This window comes from Melitaea cinxia, chromosome 2, assembly GCF_905220565.1.
Source record: "Melitaea cinxia chromosome 2, ilMelCinx1.1, whole genome shotgun sequence".
Taxonomy (NCBI): Eukaryota; Metazoa; Arthropoda; class Insecta; order Lepidoptera; family Nymphalidae; genus Melitaea; species Melitaea cinxia.
This window is the reverse complement of record NC_059395.1, coordinates 19,534,227-19,554,299: the sequence shown is the minus strand read 5'-3', so window position 1 is coordinate 19,554,299 and position 20,073 is coordinate 19,534,227. Positions and strand designations below refer to the sequence as shown.

Genomic DNA, 20,073 nt, shown 5'->3' with positions numbered 1-20,073 from the left:
TTAGAAAATGCAAGTTCCAAGCGTGCGCACACGTCGAATTCTGAAACGACAATAACTCTCATCCTCGTGCAGCACGCGTAGAGGCTAATAGCTTCAAAGTCAATGGTAAGGAGAGGGTAATTTCTAATGTTAATAACCGTTTTATAATGCAATTGTAACGTAATTATTACGAAACAAGTGTTAGACTTGTCGGAAGATTGACTCTGAATGATTGAGGGCTGTTCGATGAGATTAATTTTCAATAACGACTTATTATTTTATTTCAGTTGGAAAAACCACCAAAAAAGTATTAATTTATTTTTACTATACAATAAGGTACAATAATATTATAAAAGATTTTTTTGTACGACAGAAAATCTATTTTATATTTATTATTTTAGGGTTTGCTTCAAGTTTTTCCTGTCGAAATATTATAACGAATTGTCTTTTAAATAAAGACTGAAACTGTAAAGAATTTACAAATGATTTTACATTTTTTTCAAAAAAATTTTTTTTTGATGTATTCATAATATATCAGAGAGAAATTACTATCAAGAAATAACAATACCTTTTTGTCAAATAAATAAGTTTTATTTAATTTATAAAGCAATATGTTATATTTTTTGATTAAATATTAAAAGGTTTAAAATGAATATATATTTAAGTAGCATATGTTAGAAGAAAAAATAAAGAACATTCATTTTAAATCTATTTATTACTAATTTTAAATTAATTTTAAAAAACCACCACTTTTAAAAGAAAATAATGTATAATATATACTTATAAAATTAACTATATAATAAATAATCATTTATCATTGTCGTTAAATACTAAAATTTATTTCTAAACGTTACGGTATACAATGCGCAGCTACAGAAAAAAATACAACTTTTAAAATGTTAGTAATTATTTATTATCTGTCAAAAGACAATGTTACAATTATTTTTATTCCATGTACTTAGTAAATACAATTAGCTAGATTTATCTGATACTGCGATCTGTCACTGTTGACTGTCTGTAGGACGCGCACACTCACACACACAAGACATAAAACGACGCACAATACTTGACACTTTACAATGAGGTTACATCTGCCTGAGTCGCTTGTTCGGCCGCTGACCGTCGTTCATGAACCCGCCTTGCTGTAAGAGATAATAAACTTTAGTGAAACATACTTGTGTTACAAATTGTTGTCTATTACAAAAAGTTCGTGTGTAGAAACAATTCAGTGGTGTATAAATACACTTTAATTCCAATTTAATGTAATTTACGACCATATTTGTAATACCAAGTTAAAATATTACACATGTCATTTTTGAAATGCAATAAAGAAAAATTCTAGGCATTTGATGTTTTGTTTAAAATTTAATTAATAACGTTCGAATATTTGAGAAGAATAATTGAGAAGCCAGTTTAAGCTATAGGACTAATAAATAATAAAAATGGTCATACTTATTTTCATTTGCTCAAAACTATCATTTTTAGTAAAAAGTTTGCAAAGATAATTCATTCTTAACGCGTTTAATATTTTAATTGTATAAACAGCTATCCACAGGTTATTAAAAACCATAAAATTGTTTAATGGCTTTTCTGACAAACTTTACGGCCAATCAAGGATTAACACTGTAAATACTCGTAGTAATAATTATAGTTAAATGTTTCGTACTACTTTCGAAACACGTTTTAAGGTATTTTGTTTTACCTTTATATTGTGTCATAGTACGTAGATTTATTATCAATCAAGTTAATAAAAATAATCTATTACAATAAACTCAATAAAAATAATTTAAAATGTTTTAATCGTTTGTGCCAGGCTTTTTTTTCTTATAGTATCGACGAGTCAAGATAGTTTTTCAATAATTTTATTTAGGACACAAAAATTGACGATGTATTTAGATATATCGAAAGATAAATTAGTTGAAGAATTACTTTACTTAATATATGTTTCTAACAATTACAAAAAAAAAAAAAAAAAAAACGAAAACTAAATGTAAACGAGATTTCATTGAATTATCTGTACTAAATATTTAAATTTTAGCATAGTAAATATAATTAAAAAAATAACTAGTCTATTTAGTTTATATATAATCTACAATACTAAAATGGGCACGGCATAGGCTTTGTGATTGTTTCATTTATTTATTTATTTATGTTTATTCTTTTAACATACACACGGTGGTCTGTTGTTATATAACGTAATGCCTGTACTTTAGTTAACGCCACAATTAGCATGGAGTGAAGAGCAGGACTAACTGTGTGAACGGGCCAAGCAAGTTTTACAACACTTACCAATAAAAACTTGTTAACAATTATTTTATTTTCTTAAAGGGACTGTTAGTTTCTGTGCAATGAGTAAGAATTACTATTTATCAGTTCTAAGCCACAGGAACCTTTCTTCATTTATTATTTGAAGTAGGTTAGAAATTGAATAACTCTCGATTCCATTTGATTCTCATTGCATATTTTGTGTGTGTCAGTGGTATTTTATATGTTTTCAAATTACCTGTTTATTCTTGATAAATTTTCAATTACAGGTAGTTCTGAAAAGAATGCACAGAATGTAATAATTATATTTCTTTACGTGTTTTCGTCAAATAACATACGGAAATTTATGTATTTATGTTTCTATGCATTCATTTCTTTCATAATCAAGATACAATAAAAATAATCTTGGGTTTCTCACCAAACTGGTTAATGAAGAATACACCTTTTTATATATTATTTTTTTTTAGTAAAATCTATTATTATTCTATGCATGAAAATATTTAAATCTGTGATTTGAGTAAATATAAATATTTATAATATCTAATAATAATTATAATAAAAACTAACCTAACTAATCACTGTAATAAAAAATAAAATAATAGATTTTATTAAACACCTGCCAAAATCATATTAAAGCACCAAGTACAATAAACTCTTAAGAAACGTAAAACGCAGTAGTAAAGTAGCAATTCTTCTTCATTGATGAATTGATGCTCAATAATTGTTTTTGCAGGCAAACGAAGAAAAACCGACTTAAATTAGATAGACAAGTAATACAACATAGGTAGACGAAAAAATAGTCAAGTAAATACGCATTATCAAAGATTACTCCAAAAGTTGTAATCAGATATCGATGAAATTTAAATGTGACCACATGACAAACATCGGCTTACAATTAAATTAAAAATCATTAAAATCGATACACCCAGTAAAAAGCTATGCGAATTTTCGAGAGTTTCCCTCGATTTCTCTGGAATCCCATAATCAGATCCTGATTTCCTTATCATGGTACCAAACTAGGGATATCTCCTTTCCAACAAAAAAGAATTATCAAAATCGGTTCATAAACGAAGGAGTTATCCCCAAATATACATAAAATATATATATATATTACGGTCAAATTGAGTAACCTCCTCCTTTCTTTGAAGTCGGTTAAAAAATAACAATTACAAGCCTTTCAAGCTTTTAAATCTAGCCAGACAGACATTCTGCAATAACAGCATCATTTTTAAATATTAGTAGCCTATACTGATATTATAAAGCTGAAGAGATAGTTGGTTTATTTTTTATTTAACATTTTTTTGATAATTTTTATTGGATAGTCCATTTACCGAGGAAGGCTTTATAATATTTTCATACGTTTTTTCCTCAAATTAAATTAACGATAGTAAAACCGCGAGGCACCTCTAGTTTTATTATGTACAATATGGTTGACATAACATATTTAAAAAAAAAAAACATTTATTTAGTGCCGAATAGTATCCTGTCTGTTGGTATGTGTGTATGGTGAATATATGGTGAGTGTTTAAGTACCGGTCTGCCCATGAAGGGCTGGTGCGCGGGCGGCAGGTACGTGTTGACGGGGGCGAAGCCGCCGCGCGGGAAGGCTCCGCCTCGGGCCGCGAAACCGCGCCCGCGACCTCCTGTGAAACAAGAATGAGTTAATATAAGATTCTACAACATCCTACTGCTGGTCGTAGTATATTCCCTACTTTGAGTTATGATCACTATAAGGTATGTGTGACATCAACTGGGTCCTATAGCTTAACATAAGTTAATATACATGTATTTAAATATTTTTTTTCATCAAAATGCAAAAATTTATTTTTTTGGAGGTTCCAAAAGCACTTTTGAATTATCTTTTGAACTAGCGGACCCAGCGGACGTTGTCATGCCCCAACGATAGCTAGCTACCTTTAATTGCTAACATTCCGATAGCAGCGCCTCTTGCCAGGTTTAATTGTTTTCAAACTAACCATGAACCCATAGAAAGATGCGTACAAATTTTAACCAAATTGGTTCAGCCGTTTAGGAGAAGTTCAGTGACAAACACACGCACAGAAGAAATATATATATTAAGATAACTAGCTGCCCGGACAGACTCTTCTGTCCACACAAATATTACGTGGTTCTGTCAAAAGTTAATAGTAAAAAAAAATATTTTTTTGTTTTAGTATTAAAACCTTCCGTGGGCCTTAAGGAACATACAAATAAATAAATTAGCTGAATTGGTCGAGCTATTCTCGGATTGTTCGCTTAGCAACATTCATTTTTATCTACATAGAATAATAAAGTTAATGTGAAGCCAACACCAAGTCGGAATGTAGAGTATGCAAAGAAGAATCGACAAAAAAACTGCAATTTTGGCATACATTAAATGCAGCACCATTCAATCCACACATCTTTATCATTAATATCTAGAATCAAATAATCTGCTTCAGCTATATCTGTCCTTAATTAACTTTTCACATATGAGACGTCAACATTAAAAAATAAATAATTAATTACAGCCAGTTGGCATTGCAAATAATATCAAGTGTTGATACCCCTAAAGTTGCCCCTCGCGTTGAAGGCGCCACCTCGCGGGCGGAAGTTGGCGCGCGCGGCGGCCGTGTTGGAGTTCGCGTTCGAGTTGTTGCCCGCGTTCGCGTTGCGGTTCTGTTGCGCGTTCTGTCGCTTGTTCTGCTTTTGAGAAAAAAAAAATATATAAACCGTTAAGAAAAGATAGTCAAGATTTGATTAGGTCGCAAGTTCAAAAATACTAATTGCGCTAAATATTTCCTTTGCATTGGTAATAATTGGGGTGCATTAACACTTTTTTGTGTTATCACATCACATCTTTGAATGATAACAGATGGCGGCAATTAGGGGTTAATACTTAAAGAGCTTCTTATATAAAGGGCAAAGTTGAATCACCGAGCGTTACATGTCACAGCTCATTTGAGTGGTAACTATGACCTATGTATTATTAGGTCATGTATCATAACCATTGAATATTGCACTTGATACTACAAAAACTGATACTACATAATTGTGTTTGCAGGCAAAAGAAGAAAAACCGACTTCAATTATATCGACAAGTAATACAACGTAGGTAGACGAAAAAATAGTCTAAATAAATATGCATTATTAAAAGATTACTCCAAAAGTTGTAATCAGATCTCGATGAAATTTAAATGTGACCACATGATAAACATCGGCTTTTGATTAAATTAAAAATCATCAAAATCGGTACACTCAGTAAAGCGGATTTTCGAGAGTTTCTCTCGATTTCTCTGGGATCCCATCATCAGATCCTGGTTTCCTTATCACGGAACCAAACTAGGGATGTCTCCTTTCCAACAGAAAAAGAATTATCATAATCGGTTCATAAACGACGGTTATCCCCGAACATACATTAAATATATATATGTATATATATGTATATATATATGTTACGTCCGACCTGGAGTATATTGAAAATGAGTGGAAGCGTGATCTCAGGTACGAACGGGACGAACAATTGTCTGCAGTACGCAGAGCTAACACTTAATGTCTTAAATAAAAATCCTACCTTAGTTTCACTGAATACTGTTCGGTGAAGCCTCGCCAGGTATAACTTAATTAACATCAAACTATAATTGGCCAATCATTACGTCTAATGCTAATCAATTATACTTAACTGAAGTGGCGGGCTGAAGCAGGAACCAGCAATCAAAATGGCCGTTGTTCGGCGTAGTTCACTCACGTTTTTCACAATAATTCAACAAGGAATACAAGGAATACAATTTGCTATTAACAATTAAATTACTTCAAACAACAAAGGATGGTTCGATCAACAAAAGGCTATAATTTTTCGCGAGAACGAACAAGTACAACAAAAGCGTAACTTTTATACGGAGACCGGAAAAACGATGCAAATTTTTAAATTCAAAGGTGACGAATGACAGCTCATAGATAAAACCATTTCGTAAACTATACTAACTGTCATAGATAATATAATAGTTTAGTGTTGCTACATTTGGTTCATAACATCTACCCGCCTCGGCCAGGACTACCTGGCCGCTAATCAATTGGCAGTCGTGACAAGGTTGATACCGCTCTCTTCAGAACAGAACCGTCCACCCGAACCTCAGCAAAACGGGGCACTCCATCTGCTCCAAAGACGAGGTTAAGAATGCGCCCTCTGCGCCAACACAGTGGCGGTGAGTTAGCGTCCTTAACCAGAACGAGGTCACCAACATGCGGTGGATCAGTCTTGTCAGTCCACTTAACGCGCTGCTGGAGAATATGCAAATATTCCAAATTCCAACGTTTCCAAAAGCTCTGAGTGAGTTGTTGGATCAATTCAAACCGCGAGAGACGATTGAGTTTCACATCAACATAGGGGTATTCCGGCAGGGCGTTCAGCGGCCGTCCAATCAAAAAATGGCCCGGTGTGAGGGCTTCCAAATCGTTAGGGTCTGAAGAGATCGGGCACAACGGGCGTGAATTCAACATGGCTTCAATTTTGCAAAACACAGTTGCGAGCTCCTCAAATGTTAATACGGACTCGCCAATTACTCGTCGCAAATGTGTTTTGGCAACCTTTACAACACTTTCAAAAATTCCTCCCCAGTGGGGGCATGACGCGGGACTGAACTTCCAAGTTATTCTGCGACTAGCTAGTCTAGACGCAATCTCAGTCTCATTAGACGCCAAAAATTCATATATCTCTTTTAAATAGTTATTTGTGCCTTTGAAGTTGGTGCCGCAATCCGACCGAATCAAGGACGGTAGTCCTCGTCGTGACACGAATCTATCTAACGTCGCAACAAAGGCCTCTGTCGAGAGGGCTGAGACTAGTTCTAAGTGTACCGCCTTGGTGGACAGGCAAACAAAGACGCACAGGTAGGACTTGACCGTTTTACTGTTCCTGAGGGTCGAGGTCTTAACCGAAAAGGGACCTGCAAAGTCCGTCCCAACTCCAGCAAAGGGCCTTGTCTCTGTGACCCGATCCGACGGCAGGTCACCCATGATAGGCTGCATGGTAGAGGCCTTGAGTCTATAACAAGACATGCAGCGAAAGACCACACTACGGATCGTCCTTCGGGCCGATAAAATCCAAAATTCTCGTTGTAAAATGGCCAATAAGGCATTACAGCCGGCGTGGGAGTTCTTGATGTGACGATCAGTCACCAACAAACTCACTAAGTGGCCACTTTTGGGCAACAGGAGGGGATGACGAGCTCCATACGGGAGGTTTGCGTTCCTTAGACGCCCTCCGACTCGCAAAAGACCCGCACTGTCCAAAAAGGGGTTCAGTTTGCAAATGGCTCCAGGCAGCTTACATTTGCCTTTTCTCAAAATATCAATCTCATTTTCAAAGTTCTCTTCTTGCACAGAACGAACCCAATGAAGAAGAGCATCCTGGAGCTCTTGTGGCGATAAGAACGCCTCCAAGCATTTGTTCTGTGGGTGTCTACAATTTCTGGTGAAGCGCTTGATCCAAGCGGTGACCCCCAGTAATTTGTCTAATGAGCTGTAGCGATTCATTAGGAAATCTGGGTCGAACGGATGGTCCCGCCGTTCAATCGCAAGGGTTCGCAACCCAGGCAATGTGACAGTATCCAAGGCCGGTGTTCGCGGCCAATTAGATTCTGACCTGGTCAACCACTCAGGTCCCCACCACAGGGAGTGCTCAACCAAAAAGGGGGCCATACATCCCCGTGATGCGCAATCAGCAGGGTTGACTTCGCCAGGCACATGCCTCCAGATTAACGGGGTTTCCGATTTCTGGATCTGAGAGACCCGATTTGCAACAAACACCTCTAAGGTGTGGACTGACGTCTTCAGCCAACATAGGACAATTTGACTGTCAGTCCATGCATAGACCGTGGCAATGTTAACTGACGGGCATAACGTTGACATGACGTGATTCAAGAGGCGAGCAAGAAGGGCCGCCCCCGACAACTCTAACTTAGGAATTGTCAAGGTAGTTCGAAGAGGCGCGACCTTGCTCTTCGCCATGACCAATGACACCTTCACTTGACCATCCATGGTCACGGTGCGCAAATATACGGCTGCTGCGTACCCACGTTCCGAAGCGTCCGAAAACCCATGAAGGGACGCTGTATGCTTCCCTGGTGGAAGCATAGCACGGGGCAACGATATCATATTGATAGCAGGCAATGAGGAAGCAAACAGGAGCCAGTCCTTCAAAATAGCTTCGCGGAGTGGCTCGTCCCATCCAAGACCTGCAGTCCAAAGTCTCTGCAGGAAGCATTTGGCCCAGAATATGACTGGGCATATCCAACCATTGGGATCAAACGTTCTCGCGACAGTCGACAGAACCAGCCGTTTCGTCCAAGTGCGAGGCGAATCCAAATCGACGTTGAACGTGAAGATGTCCTGGACTGGTCTGTACTGTATTCCAAGGACTGTCATCATGGTAGGATTGTCACGGTTCTCAAATAGGTGAGGATCCTGCTGGTGGTCATCAGGTAGCCCATCCAAGAGCGCAGGTAAGTTGGAGATCCATTTACGCAATTCATATCCTGCGGAGGCTAGGATGCCAATCAATTCGTCACGCAAAAGGAGAGCCTCTCTCTCCGAGGACGCACCAGTGCATATGTCATCAACATATAGGTCCTCCTTCAAAATGGCGGCTGCGCGAGGAAACGACATACGCTCTCGATCTGCGAGCTCCCAAAGCGAACGTATGGCCAAAAAGGGGCTAGACCGCAGCCCGTATGTGTTCGTGTTGAGTTCGTAGACAAGTATGGGATCTTGCGGGTTTTCCCGCCACAATATCAGCTGGTATCGACGATCATCAGGGTGGATTACCGTTTGCCTGAACATCATCTTGATGTCAGCTACGAAAACGAATTGGTGACGCCGAAACCGCGTGATGACGTCACAAAGGTCCTTAAGCAATTTGGGACCAGAATGAAGACACTGGTTCAAGGACACTCCCGATGTGGTCTGCGCAGAACCATCAAATACTGTGCGCAGCTTGCCACTTGACGGCTTTATCACAGCATGATGCGGGAGGAAAAAATGCTCCGTCGAGCGCCAGTCAAGTTTTGACACAGACATGTGTCCCAAATTCTCATACTCCCGCATGAAGTCAATGTACTTCTGTTTAAGTAGCGGGTCCCTGCTCATGCGGCGCTCCATTGCCAATAAACGCTTCTCTGCAGTAGGCCGCGAGTCGCCAAGGGGCGGTCGTACGGCAAGAAATGGCAATCTTGTCATGATCCGGCCAGAACGAAGATAACTGGTGTTGCTCTTGTAGAACCGTTCACACTCCTCGTGTTCCGGATCAGAGCGGGGTGCTTGTGGTGGCTCTTCCACTTCCCAAAATCTCTGCACGGCGTCAGAGAGGGCGGAGCCCACCATCAAAGCCGTTCCAGGTTCAGCAGGAGGGGGATCCCTCAATACAGGCCCCATCAATGCGAACCCAAATATGGTCCGGAGGGCTACTAAGCCACCTGGCTGCAAAACACGATCCTTACCGAGTAATATTTTGCCCAGTACATCGGCGCCAAGCAACAAATCGACCGTGCCAGGTAGGTCGAATTTAGGGTCAGCCAAGTCCAAATCGGCGGTCAATTTTACCGCATCCGCAGACAACCGAACTTGCGGGTGACTGCCCAAGATGTTCTCCATCACAATGGCCGACGATCTCAGCGTCGGGCGTGGAGAATTTGAGGGCGAGAACTCAAACGAAACGTGGCCCTCAACCGTGGTTACAGGGGCGTTCCCGACACCTCTTATTACATCTGAATACCTTTTAATATTCAGGCCAGTCTGCCCCACCAACAAAGACGAGGCTATGCACCCTTGTGAGCCTGTGTCCAATATTGCTCGGACTACAACCGAGGCGCCCGTCCGTCCCCAGACCCGGACATAGGCCGTGGGCAAGAGGACGGTCTCAAAAGGGGGTGGTGCATAGCGGGGGCAGACGCCAACATCCTAATGTTGGCGTGGCGGCGATCTATCGCCGCTGTCCCGGGACGGCACGTCAAAACGAGGGAGTGGTTTAAACTCGCCCTCCTCTCGATGGCGACTGCCACGAGCCATAGTCGGCGGTTCGTAGCGCCGGGAGCGTCCGTACTGAGGGTTGCGCGGCTCCAAACGGGGACGCTCCGCCAGAGGGGGGGACGGCAATCGTACCGGACGTGCGTCACGGTAATCGTGGTAAATGACTGGAGGTGACCGTGATTGGTCACGAGGGTGCGGTGAGGGCGAACGGGGCACAAAGGTGCGGGATTGAACCCGAGGCCCCCTTCCATACCCGCCCGTGGGGCTGCGCGCCGAATTATGTCGGCGATCCACAGCAGCACAATCTGCGTGGCGGGGGGGAGGTGAGCCGGACTCCAAATTGCGGGACTGAGCCCGGTGTCCGCTCTCATACCCGCCCGAAGGCGACCCCGGGTGGTCGCGGCGGCCATTTGCGTTGGCGCACAGCACCTTTAAATGTTGCCCTCCACAAACAGGACACGGGTGCATGTCGGGGCAAGCGCGCTGAAAGTGGTCCCCCAGGCAGGAGAAACACCAGCCTCGGGCCTTAGCAATCCGCCTACGAGAGGCCACATGCAACGCTACAAAGTCCGGGCACTGCATCGTTCGGTGCCCCCGGGACTTACAGAACCGGCAGACCGGTCGCGCAGCTTGCGCGACTGCAAAGCGGGGGGACGCCCTTCCCTTTGGCGCCGTTTGAGCAGTGCGCCGTTTGTTGGTGGGTCCGGAGCTTGATAGTTCCACCGGCGCATTCATAACGTCGCCCATGCGACACTCATTTTCCAGGAACGCCAACAATTGCTCATAACTAGGGAGAGGAGATGCCTCATCCCTAGTGTGCGCCTGTTCAAAACGTGCTCTCAGGGACACCGGCAACCGCTTGAGCATAATACGCACCAACCAGTATGACGACTGGTCAACCGGCAGGCCCAAGCGGCTAAGAGCATTGGTAGCTGCAACGAGGGGGTTAAGCATCTTGGTCCTCAACTGGGCGGTATTACTCACGACAGGAATGTCCATTATCTGGTCGATATGAGCATCGGCCAGACAGCGCTGGTTTTGGTAGCGCTTGGTGAGTAATGACCGCGCGACCGCATAGCTCCCTTCACAAATCGGGAGGTGCTGCACCAATTCTCTTGCCTCTCCATCCAGCACTGAGAGCAGGTAGGCCAGTTTTTGGGACAGGCTCAAATCCTCCCTAGAGTCCACAAGGCTTTCGAACAGGCCGATGAAACCCATCCACGCGTCGAGTCGACCGTCGAAATGGGGGAGATCCAGGTTAGGCAGTCGGGTCAAAAGGCCCACGGGAGTCTTCAAAGAGGCCCTTGTAGGCGGTACTCCGGCGCGCGAGGCTAAGATCTCCCGGGCGCGTTGGGAGATTTCATCGGCGAGGCCCAAAATTTGGACGTAGTCCTCGTGGACTTGCTCCCGTCGCTCCTTCGGAAGCGACTCCATTGGCACATCGTCAAGGTGCAGAAGGAGGCGCTGGTACAGAGTCTCGACCTGTTCAAGTCGAGCCGGGCATTTCTCGTACCTGTCTATTAAGGCCTCCGTGCGGTCTTCCCTATTCACCAAGGCGACCGCTGAACTGAACCATCTCAGTTGAGCTGTGATTCCTGAACAAGATTCACGGACCATGGTGACCGCGGTCGAAGTCATCTTCAAAGGCACAGATATAACAACAGTAACAACAAACAATAATCAAATTAATTCCAATGAAACAACTGCTATCACTGAATTGAAATCAAGTATCAAATCTTAAATAACTTCAGTAATAATACAAGAAAAAATTAAAACTAAGTTTTTTAATCTAATATTTCAACAAACTAGATTCAAAGCAATAACACAATTTACTCAACAAATTAATGAATTTACTGATAAATACCCATTTAAACAGCTATTTCTAATCTTATACTAACAAACAAGAGTATTTATAAGAAATTAACCTTCAATAAAGCATAAGACAACAGCTGTTATTAACTCAAATCCAAATATTAGACCTTAAGTATCTAAATATAATATTTTAATAAAGAAAGAATTAAACAAATTGTGACCTAACTTATTCATACAATATAATAAACTGAGCAACAATAAGTTAACCACACTCTGCTACCAAAACTTGTTACGTCCGACCTGGAGTATATTGAAAATGAGTGGAAGCGTGATCTCAGGTACGAACGGGACGAACAATTGTCTGCAGTACGCAGAGCTAACACTTAATGTCTTAAATAAAAATCCTACCTTAGTTTCACTGAATACTGTTCGGTGAAGCCTCGCCAGGTATAACTTAATTAACATCAAACTATAATTGGCCAATCATTACGTCTAATGCTAATCAATTATACTTAACTGAAGTGGCGGGCTGAAGCAGGAACCAGCAATCAAAATGGCCGTTGTTCGGCGTAGTTCACTCACGTTTTTCACAATAATTCAACAAGGAATACAAGGAATACAATTTGCTATTAACAATTAAATTACTTCAAACAACAAAGGATGGTTCGATCAACAAAAGGCTATAATTTTTCGCGAGAACGAACAAGTACAACAAAAGCGTAACTTTTATACGGAGACCGGAAAAACGATGCAAATTTTTAAATTCAAAGGTGACGAATGACAGCTCATAGATAAAACCATTTCGTAAACTATACTAACTGTCATAGATAATATAATAGTTTAGTGTTGCTACATTTGGTTCATAACAATATATATATATATATATATATATATATATATATATATATATATATATATATATATATATATATATATATAATATACAGTCGAATTGAGTAACCTCCTCCTTTTTTTGAAGTCGGTTAAAAAATCAGAAAATGTGACTGCGATAAACAAGTGTTATAAGTAACTGAAATTGTGTTAATCATCAAGATAAGTGAGATCCTTTTTTGTAATTAATTAATTTATCCAATACATATAACAAACTATTTTTTTCCTGTGCTCTGATTTAAAAGTTCATTGATCTAATTTAAAAAACCCTCTGTTCTGTTTATAAGGAAGGTCAAATTCTACACACAAAACACAAATACAACAAAAGTGAGTCAAATGTCGCGCGTCTTTCGCACTCTAGTACATTTCTGTTGTAATTCTGGTTTTGTTGATGTTTTTATTTTTGTGTTATTTTTTTTATTTATTTAATAAACTATGGAGAGTAGTTTACCTTGTTAGTGTTAGCCGTGTGCGCCTTCTGCTCGTCGTCGTCGCGGTACTTGGACACGGTGACGAGGAAGCCGTTGATGCGCAACTCGCGGTCCAGCTTCAGAGCCTTCTCCACCGCCTCCTTCTCGTGGAAGGTTACCCTCACTACATGAACGTGATACCATTTAGTACTTTATGAAATGTTTTATCAACTATTTCTGACTATACTCACTAAAGTTTTTTAAGTATTTAAGTCACCGATATATGAATCTCAAAATAACAATTGCAGGCAAGTCCCAAATTTATATTCAAAACCATACAGCATTGCCCAGATATTTAAAGTATAACACAGTTTTATTACAAGAATAAAAACATGAGATATACTAAAAGGAAATAAGGCCCTTTGTTTTAAGTTCAATTTTCAATAACTTGATAATAATTTAAATTGTCTAACCAAACTGTGCTGGGACATTCCTACTGACCATTAGAACAGCTGATAGTAGGCATATTTTAGTGATTATCTTTTCTATTCTGGTCATAACCATGCACCATGCACTACTACAGATAAGATGTCGTTTAGCATAAATATATGCAATTAGACACGGGTAATTATGAGCCCATGGATGTTATACAACAAAGAAAAAATATTCAATACTTATAATAATAATTGTTTTTGCTCGCAAACGAAAAAAAAAACCGACTTCAATTACATCGACAAGTAATACAACGTAGATCGACGAAAAAATAGTCAAGCAACTACGCGTTATCAAAGATTACTCAAAAAGTAGTTATCAGATCTCGATAAAATTTATATGTGACCACATGATAAACATCAGCTTTCGATTAAATTAAAAATTATCAAAATCGGTACACCCAGTAAAAAGTTATTGCGGATTTTCGAGAGTTTCCCTCGATTTCTCTAGGATCCCATCATCAGATCCTGGTTTCCTTATTATGGTACCAAACTAGGGATATCCCCTTTCCAACAAAAAAAGAATTATCAAAATCGGTACATCCAGTAGAAAGTTATGCGGTATAATACAACGTAGGTCGACGAAAAAAGCGTCAAGTAAAAACGCATTATTAGATATAACTCGAAAAGTAGTTGTTAGATTTCAAATAAATTTAAATGGGACCAATTGGCACACACCACCTTTCGATTAAAAGGAAATTTGTCGAAATCGCTCCACCCGGTCAAAAGTTCTGATGTAACATATATAAAAAAAAAATACAGTTGAATTGAGAACCTCCTCCTTTTTTGGAAGTCGGTTAAAAATGTAACGGATCCTTGTCTGTATCATTTAAGATTTATGAGAAAAAAAAATCTTTTTGGGACCTTTATCAACGCAAATAGCACCCAAAACAATGATTGTCAGAATTTTTGTCTGTTTGTCTGTGCTTTTGTGCACACTAATCTCAGAAACGGCCACGCGGACGGAGTCGCGAGAGCACAGCTAGTTAATAAATACATGTCGCGAAACAATTGACCAGTGATGTTACATAATGTCAGCACATTCCTCAGAGAAGTATAATACAATATAATGTCGGATTAAAGAATCAAGAGTAATCACAACAGGGGACATCCATTAATTACGTGAAACTCAAAAGAGTGGAGCTGTTCATCAAAATTGTATTTATAGAAAATGATTAATTTTTCCAAAACTTTATGAAATTTTTGATATACTTAAATGGTTACGTGGGGAGGGTGGGTAGTTTAAAACCTCGCCATGTGTCACCAAGATGAAAGACGGAGGGGGGTTGAAAAGTTGCTAAAATCATCATCTCTTTGATGGACAAACCTATAAATCCTTCGAAATTACCCTGCAGAGGTACGTTAAGTGTAACTTTGTAAGTACAGTATATAGGTAGAGTAGAGTAGTAGATACTCACAGATCTTGTACTTGGTCTTGCTGAACTCGTGCACGTGCGCGATGTCGCCGCACTGCGTGAACAGCAGGCGCACGTAGTCGGTGCTGGCCTCGTACGGAACGCCCACCAGCACCGCGGTCTCGGAGCGCGACTCCGCCGACACGGCGATGGCGCTGCCGTCCAACAGAGCGCCGTTCTCGCTCAGCGCCTGGGTCGGTTACAGCTCCAGTTGTAGTAATGGCCGTATATTGATGACATGTACACATGATACTCAAATTGGAATGTCTTTTCTATGTATTTGTTTACTCTATCCTTGTCAGACTTTTATATAGATATTTTTTTTATATAAAATAATGGAGGCTATGATATTAAATGGCTACCATCGCAAATGAACATCTGCAACTAGAGAGTTGCAGGTGCATTTCCGATCTTTAGGTAAAAGATCATCTGTACACTTGATGCTTGAACACACCTAAGTACTTTAAATTGAGTAATATAATACAAACTGAGTATGAACAGGTGAATATGTAAATTTGTATATTTGTATTTATTATTAGTGTTGTAGCCTCAACCTTACCAACAAACGTTCTTAGCCTTCTACATACTTAACAATTGGTATATTATCAATGTGATGTAAGAAAATAATGTGCAGTGCGGACAACAAAATGGGATAAAATAAAACTTTAATTCAATATACATTTTCTTCTTTTTAACCGACTTCCAAAAAAGGAGGAGGTTCTCAATTCGACTGTATTTTTTTTTTTTTTTTTTTTTTTTTTATGTATGTTACATCAGAACTTTTGACCGGGTAGGCCGATTTCGACAAATTTTGTTTTAATCGAAAGGTGGTGTGTGCCAATTGGTCCCATTTAAATTTATTTGAGATCTAACAACTACTTTTCGAGTTATATCTAATAATGCGTTTTTACTTGACGCTTTTTTCGTCGACCTACGTTGTATTATACCGCATAACTTTCTACTTGATGTACCGATTTTGATAATCCTTTTTTTGTTGGAAAGGGGATATCTCTAGTTTGGTACCGTGATAAGGAAACCAGGATCTGATGATGGGATCCCAGAGAAATCGAGGGAAACTCTCGAAAATCCGTAATAACTTTTTACTGGGTGTATCGATTTTGATAATTTTTAATTTAATCGAAAGCTGATGTTTATCATGTGGTCACATATAAATTTTATCGAGATCTGATAACTACTTTTTGAGTAATCTTTGATAACACGTAGTTACTTGACTATTTTTTTGTCGATCTACGTTGTATTACTTGTCGATGTAATTGAAGTCGGTTTTTTTTCGTTTGCGAGCAAACACAATTATTTGTTTTCATGTGAAATGAATGTATTGTGTTAAATAATAATTTTAATCATTATAGCATTATAGTAGTATATATAAAAAAAATGTTTAGAATTCCCTTCCCATGCGTGGGTAACAGAAAAATAAATAATATATATTTAACTTTATTTCTCGTTCAAAGTATATTTTTCCTGGGTGTCTTATCTGGACAAACAACTTAAAAGATACCATTGTAGTTAAGGTTTTGTATAACTGTTTGTTGTGGACATTCACTGTTATTATCTTTTTTTCAAATGCAATCTAATGCTTTTATGCAAAAATAATATGTATATTTTATTTTCTAAAAAAACTCGGAACCCTATTACAATTTTATAGAAATTTAATATAATAGATATGACTTATAAATTAAATATTTACATTATTCATGTAATAATTTTCACTAATCAAAATAAAAAAATATTGAAGAACAGTGAATTTTCAAAAAAAATTATTACATGAAACCCATGTTGAAACGATGTAACTAACAACATTATAACATAAAAATAAATAGACAAGTTTCCCTTTTAGTAAAAAAAATAGGAATTTGTTGATTAAACAATAGTTTTAATGTTGCTAGTACAAAATTATAAAAAGTTGAACTGTGCAGAGTAAACACAAAATAAACATATCGGCTGATGTCCTACTGTAATTCTTCAACTGTATTTTTTGCTATTTACATATTTTGATATATTACAAAATTCCCAAAAAAATTTGGAAGTAGCAGATCAGCCATTTGAGAAACATTCAAATAGTCATTCATACTTTACATTAGGACTTCAAGGAAATTTGGAAAAAAAATTCTAGCCTTACATTAAAGCATTGCCCTTCTAGGTTTCAACCATCGAAGGCAAAGGTTATCTAACTAATAAAATTTTAACAATAATAATGTTAATAATCATTTGTTTACCTTTTCCACTGAATCTTTGTTTTTGAATTCGACTATTGCCGATAAAGTCGGAGTTGTGGTCAGTTCAGTTACAATGATTGGACCACGTCTAAAAAGAAAAGAAAAAATTTCTCTTGTTAATACTCCATTCCAATTTGTTCTGGGCGTGTCATCCCAAAGAACATATTAATTATTTATTATGGTCAAGTAAAAGAAAAATTTAATAAAAATTCAGGAACTGATATTTGAATGTTATGTGGAGAAAATTGATAGATGTTATTTTTATAAGTCTATTGAGGATGTTATAGACTCACTTGACGCTGATGATTTCTCCATGCTTGGAGAACAACTCCTTAAGTTTATCTTGATAATCAAAGAGGTAGCTCGATGGGAGATTCTCCACGAGAAGTTTACCAGACTCGACTTTGTCTTCTTTCTGTTCCTCGGTTTTCGATTCCTCTCCTTGATTCTGTTCTCCAGCCTGCACCTCGGCAGTTCCTTCACCGCCCGCGGCCTCGGCCTGCTCGGCTTCCGCCTGTGTGTCTCCGTTGTTTTCCTCAGCCGCTTCTACTGATTCGGATACTTCAGCCTCGGGGACGTCCTCAGCAGGTTGATTCGCTTTAGCTTTCGCCACTTGATTTTTGGCACCGCGACCTTTCTTTTGCGCCACCATTCTTGCTTTTTATCTAAAAAAAACATTACCATTCATCTTAATTTTCACACCCCGGTCCACCCATTTCCCGCCATATAGAAACTTATAACTTGTGACATATACTACGGAAAACGTTTGGCGCCTATATAACATCAAGGACAAACTTTTATTCCGCGACAAAACGTTAAGTGCATATGTGATATAAATAGCTCCAAATGCTAATAGTTAACGTTTCATTTAAGAACAAATAGACCTAACGGTGAAATTATCGATACCAATCAAGCGCGCCATAAAGCATGGCGTTCAATGGAAAATTCAGGAAACCTTATACTAGTACAAGGTAAGATTATGATACATTAATCGACAGTCTCAGTACTCCGATGAATATTTTTTCAATATAACTTACCCTTTTGAATTATAGTTATCCTATTAAGCAATATATATCAATTACACAGAAAACGACGCCACTTTACAACTTAAAATAACACGCACCCGGCATCACGCAAGCGCATTCGGCCATTAATTAATAATGTTGCCATTTAATTTAATAGGCCAACGCCAGCTAAAGTTACGCGAATAAATGTTGCCAAAGTCATCACAATTATCGATTTCTTACATAATTATTGCAATAATCACTGAATAGATCGATTAATGACTTGTCTACCGCGGGGTTGAATTCAACCCCAGATTATTTTTCTACGCAGATGTCACGATCTTATAAGTTTCGTACTCTATAGTCTCCCGCGGGGTTGAATTCACACCACAAATTTTGTTTCCGCAGGTTACCGCACGTTTGAATTCAACCCCAGATGACTAACTCGTTTTGAAACCATATATAACAAAAATAGAGCTTAAAATAGTTTACAGGCGTATTTTAATACATTCAGTACGAAAATAGACACCATTGGACCAAACACTCATTCACTCTTCATAAAAATTTAGCAATATTCAACCGGTCAAAGTCTCCCCGTACCCGTCAATTTCTGCACCGTTATGCTCTATGCTAGCATCGAGTTTTCTTATTTTCTTTATAAGAAAATTGTATACCTACATATTTTATACACCGATGCAAAGTGTATTTTGTGTACTTTATGATGAATATTTATAATGCTATTTGATAAGGATACGTAAAATGTGTATAGTTTGCTTTCAAAAAAATATCCTTCTTTCTCACCCTCTTTTGATATTATTACCCAAAAAAACATTGCTGTATCAGAATATATTCTCTTTGCTCTTGTGCAGAACAAGTAGAATCAACGACAAATGTATCATCTAATATATAAAATTCTCGTGTCGCGGTGTTTGTAGTTAAACTCCTCCGAAACGGCTTAACCGATTCTCATGAAATTTTGTGTGCATATCGGGTAGATCTGAGAATCGAAACACATCTATTTTTCATACCCCTAAGTTAAAGGGGGGGGGGGGGTTAAGAGGTTTAAAAAATATATGACAAAACAACGTTTGCGGTGTCAGCTAGTAATACGATATTTTTTCACCATGTTTTTGTAACAAGACCACTTTTTCTCCCTCCTTCTGCAACAAGCGTGATTTTATAATTGACAACGCACATGTACAGCATTTTCTATACAGTAAATTAAAGCTTAGTTCATACTCTTCAAAATAATATAAGCGTTTCTAAGTGTAGAAAATTTTGAGTTATGAGCAAAAAACTACGTCTCAAGTAGCGCGCGCTTATCGAATCATATTACGCGGGAGATGCAAAGTTAGCACCACGTGGGCGGTGCGATAGAATAAGTGCTAGGGTTGAATTCAAACCCGCGGGAGATTACGGAAGCTCGCGCTCGGGGGAGTCCGGTCTCGGTCAGTCAGTCGGTTCGGCCTATTGCAGTCTACTGCTGGACGTAAGCCTCCCCAAGTTCGCGCCAGGCATCCCGGTTTTCCGCAATCCTCATCCAGCCTACACCAGCAATCATACGT

The 20,073-nt window shown here is 38.9% G+C and overlaps 1 protein-coding gene across 3 annotated transcripts; it reads right to left on the bottom strand.

Moving 5' to 3' along the window:
• Window positions 1-868: 868 nt before the first annotated feature.
• Window positions 869-18,663, bottom strand: LOC123666536. Of its 3 annotated transcripts, XM_045600664.1 has the most exons (9): window positions 18,542-18,663; window positions 17,798-18,169; window positions 17,505-17,592; window positions 15,271-15,457; window positions 13,403-13,545; window positions 4,791-4,929; window positions 3,778-3,887; window positions 2,483-2,519; window positions 869-1,121 (listed from the first exon to the last, which is right to left on the bottom strand). In XM_045600664.1, the coding sequence occupies exons 2-8, from the start codon at window positions 18,154-18,156 to the stop codon at window positions 2,508-2,510; spliced, it is 1,038 nt and encodes a 345-aa protein (XP_045456620.1). In that variant the 5' UTR covers window positions 18,157-18,169; window positions 18,542-18,663; the 3' UTR covers window positions 869-1,121; window positions 2,483-2,507. The 3 variants fall into 3 exon arrangements, with proteins under 3 accessions (XP_045456620.1, XP_045456605.1, XP_045456613.1); XM_045600649.1 differs by lacking the exon at window positions 2,483-2,519; XM_045600657.1 differs by lacking the exon at window positions 2,483-2,519 and having other exon boundaries at window positions 4,791-4,926.
• Between the last annotated feature and the right edge of the window lie 1,410 nt (window positions 18,664-20,073).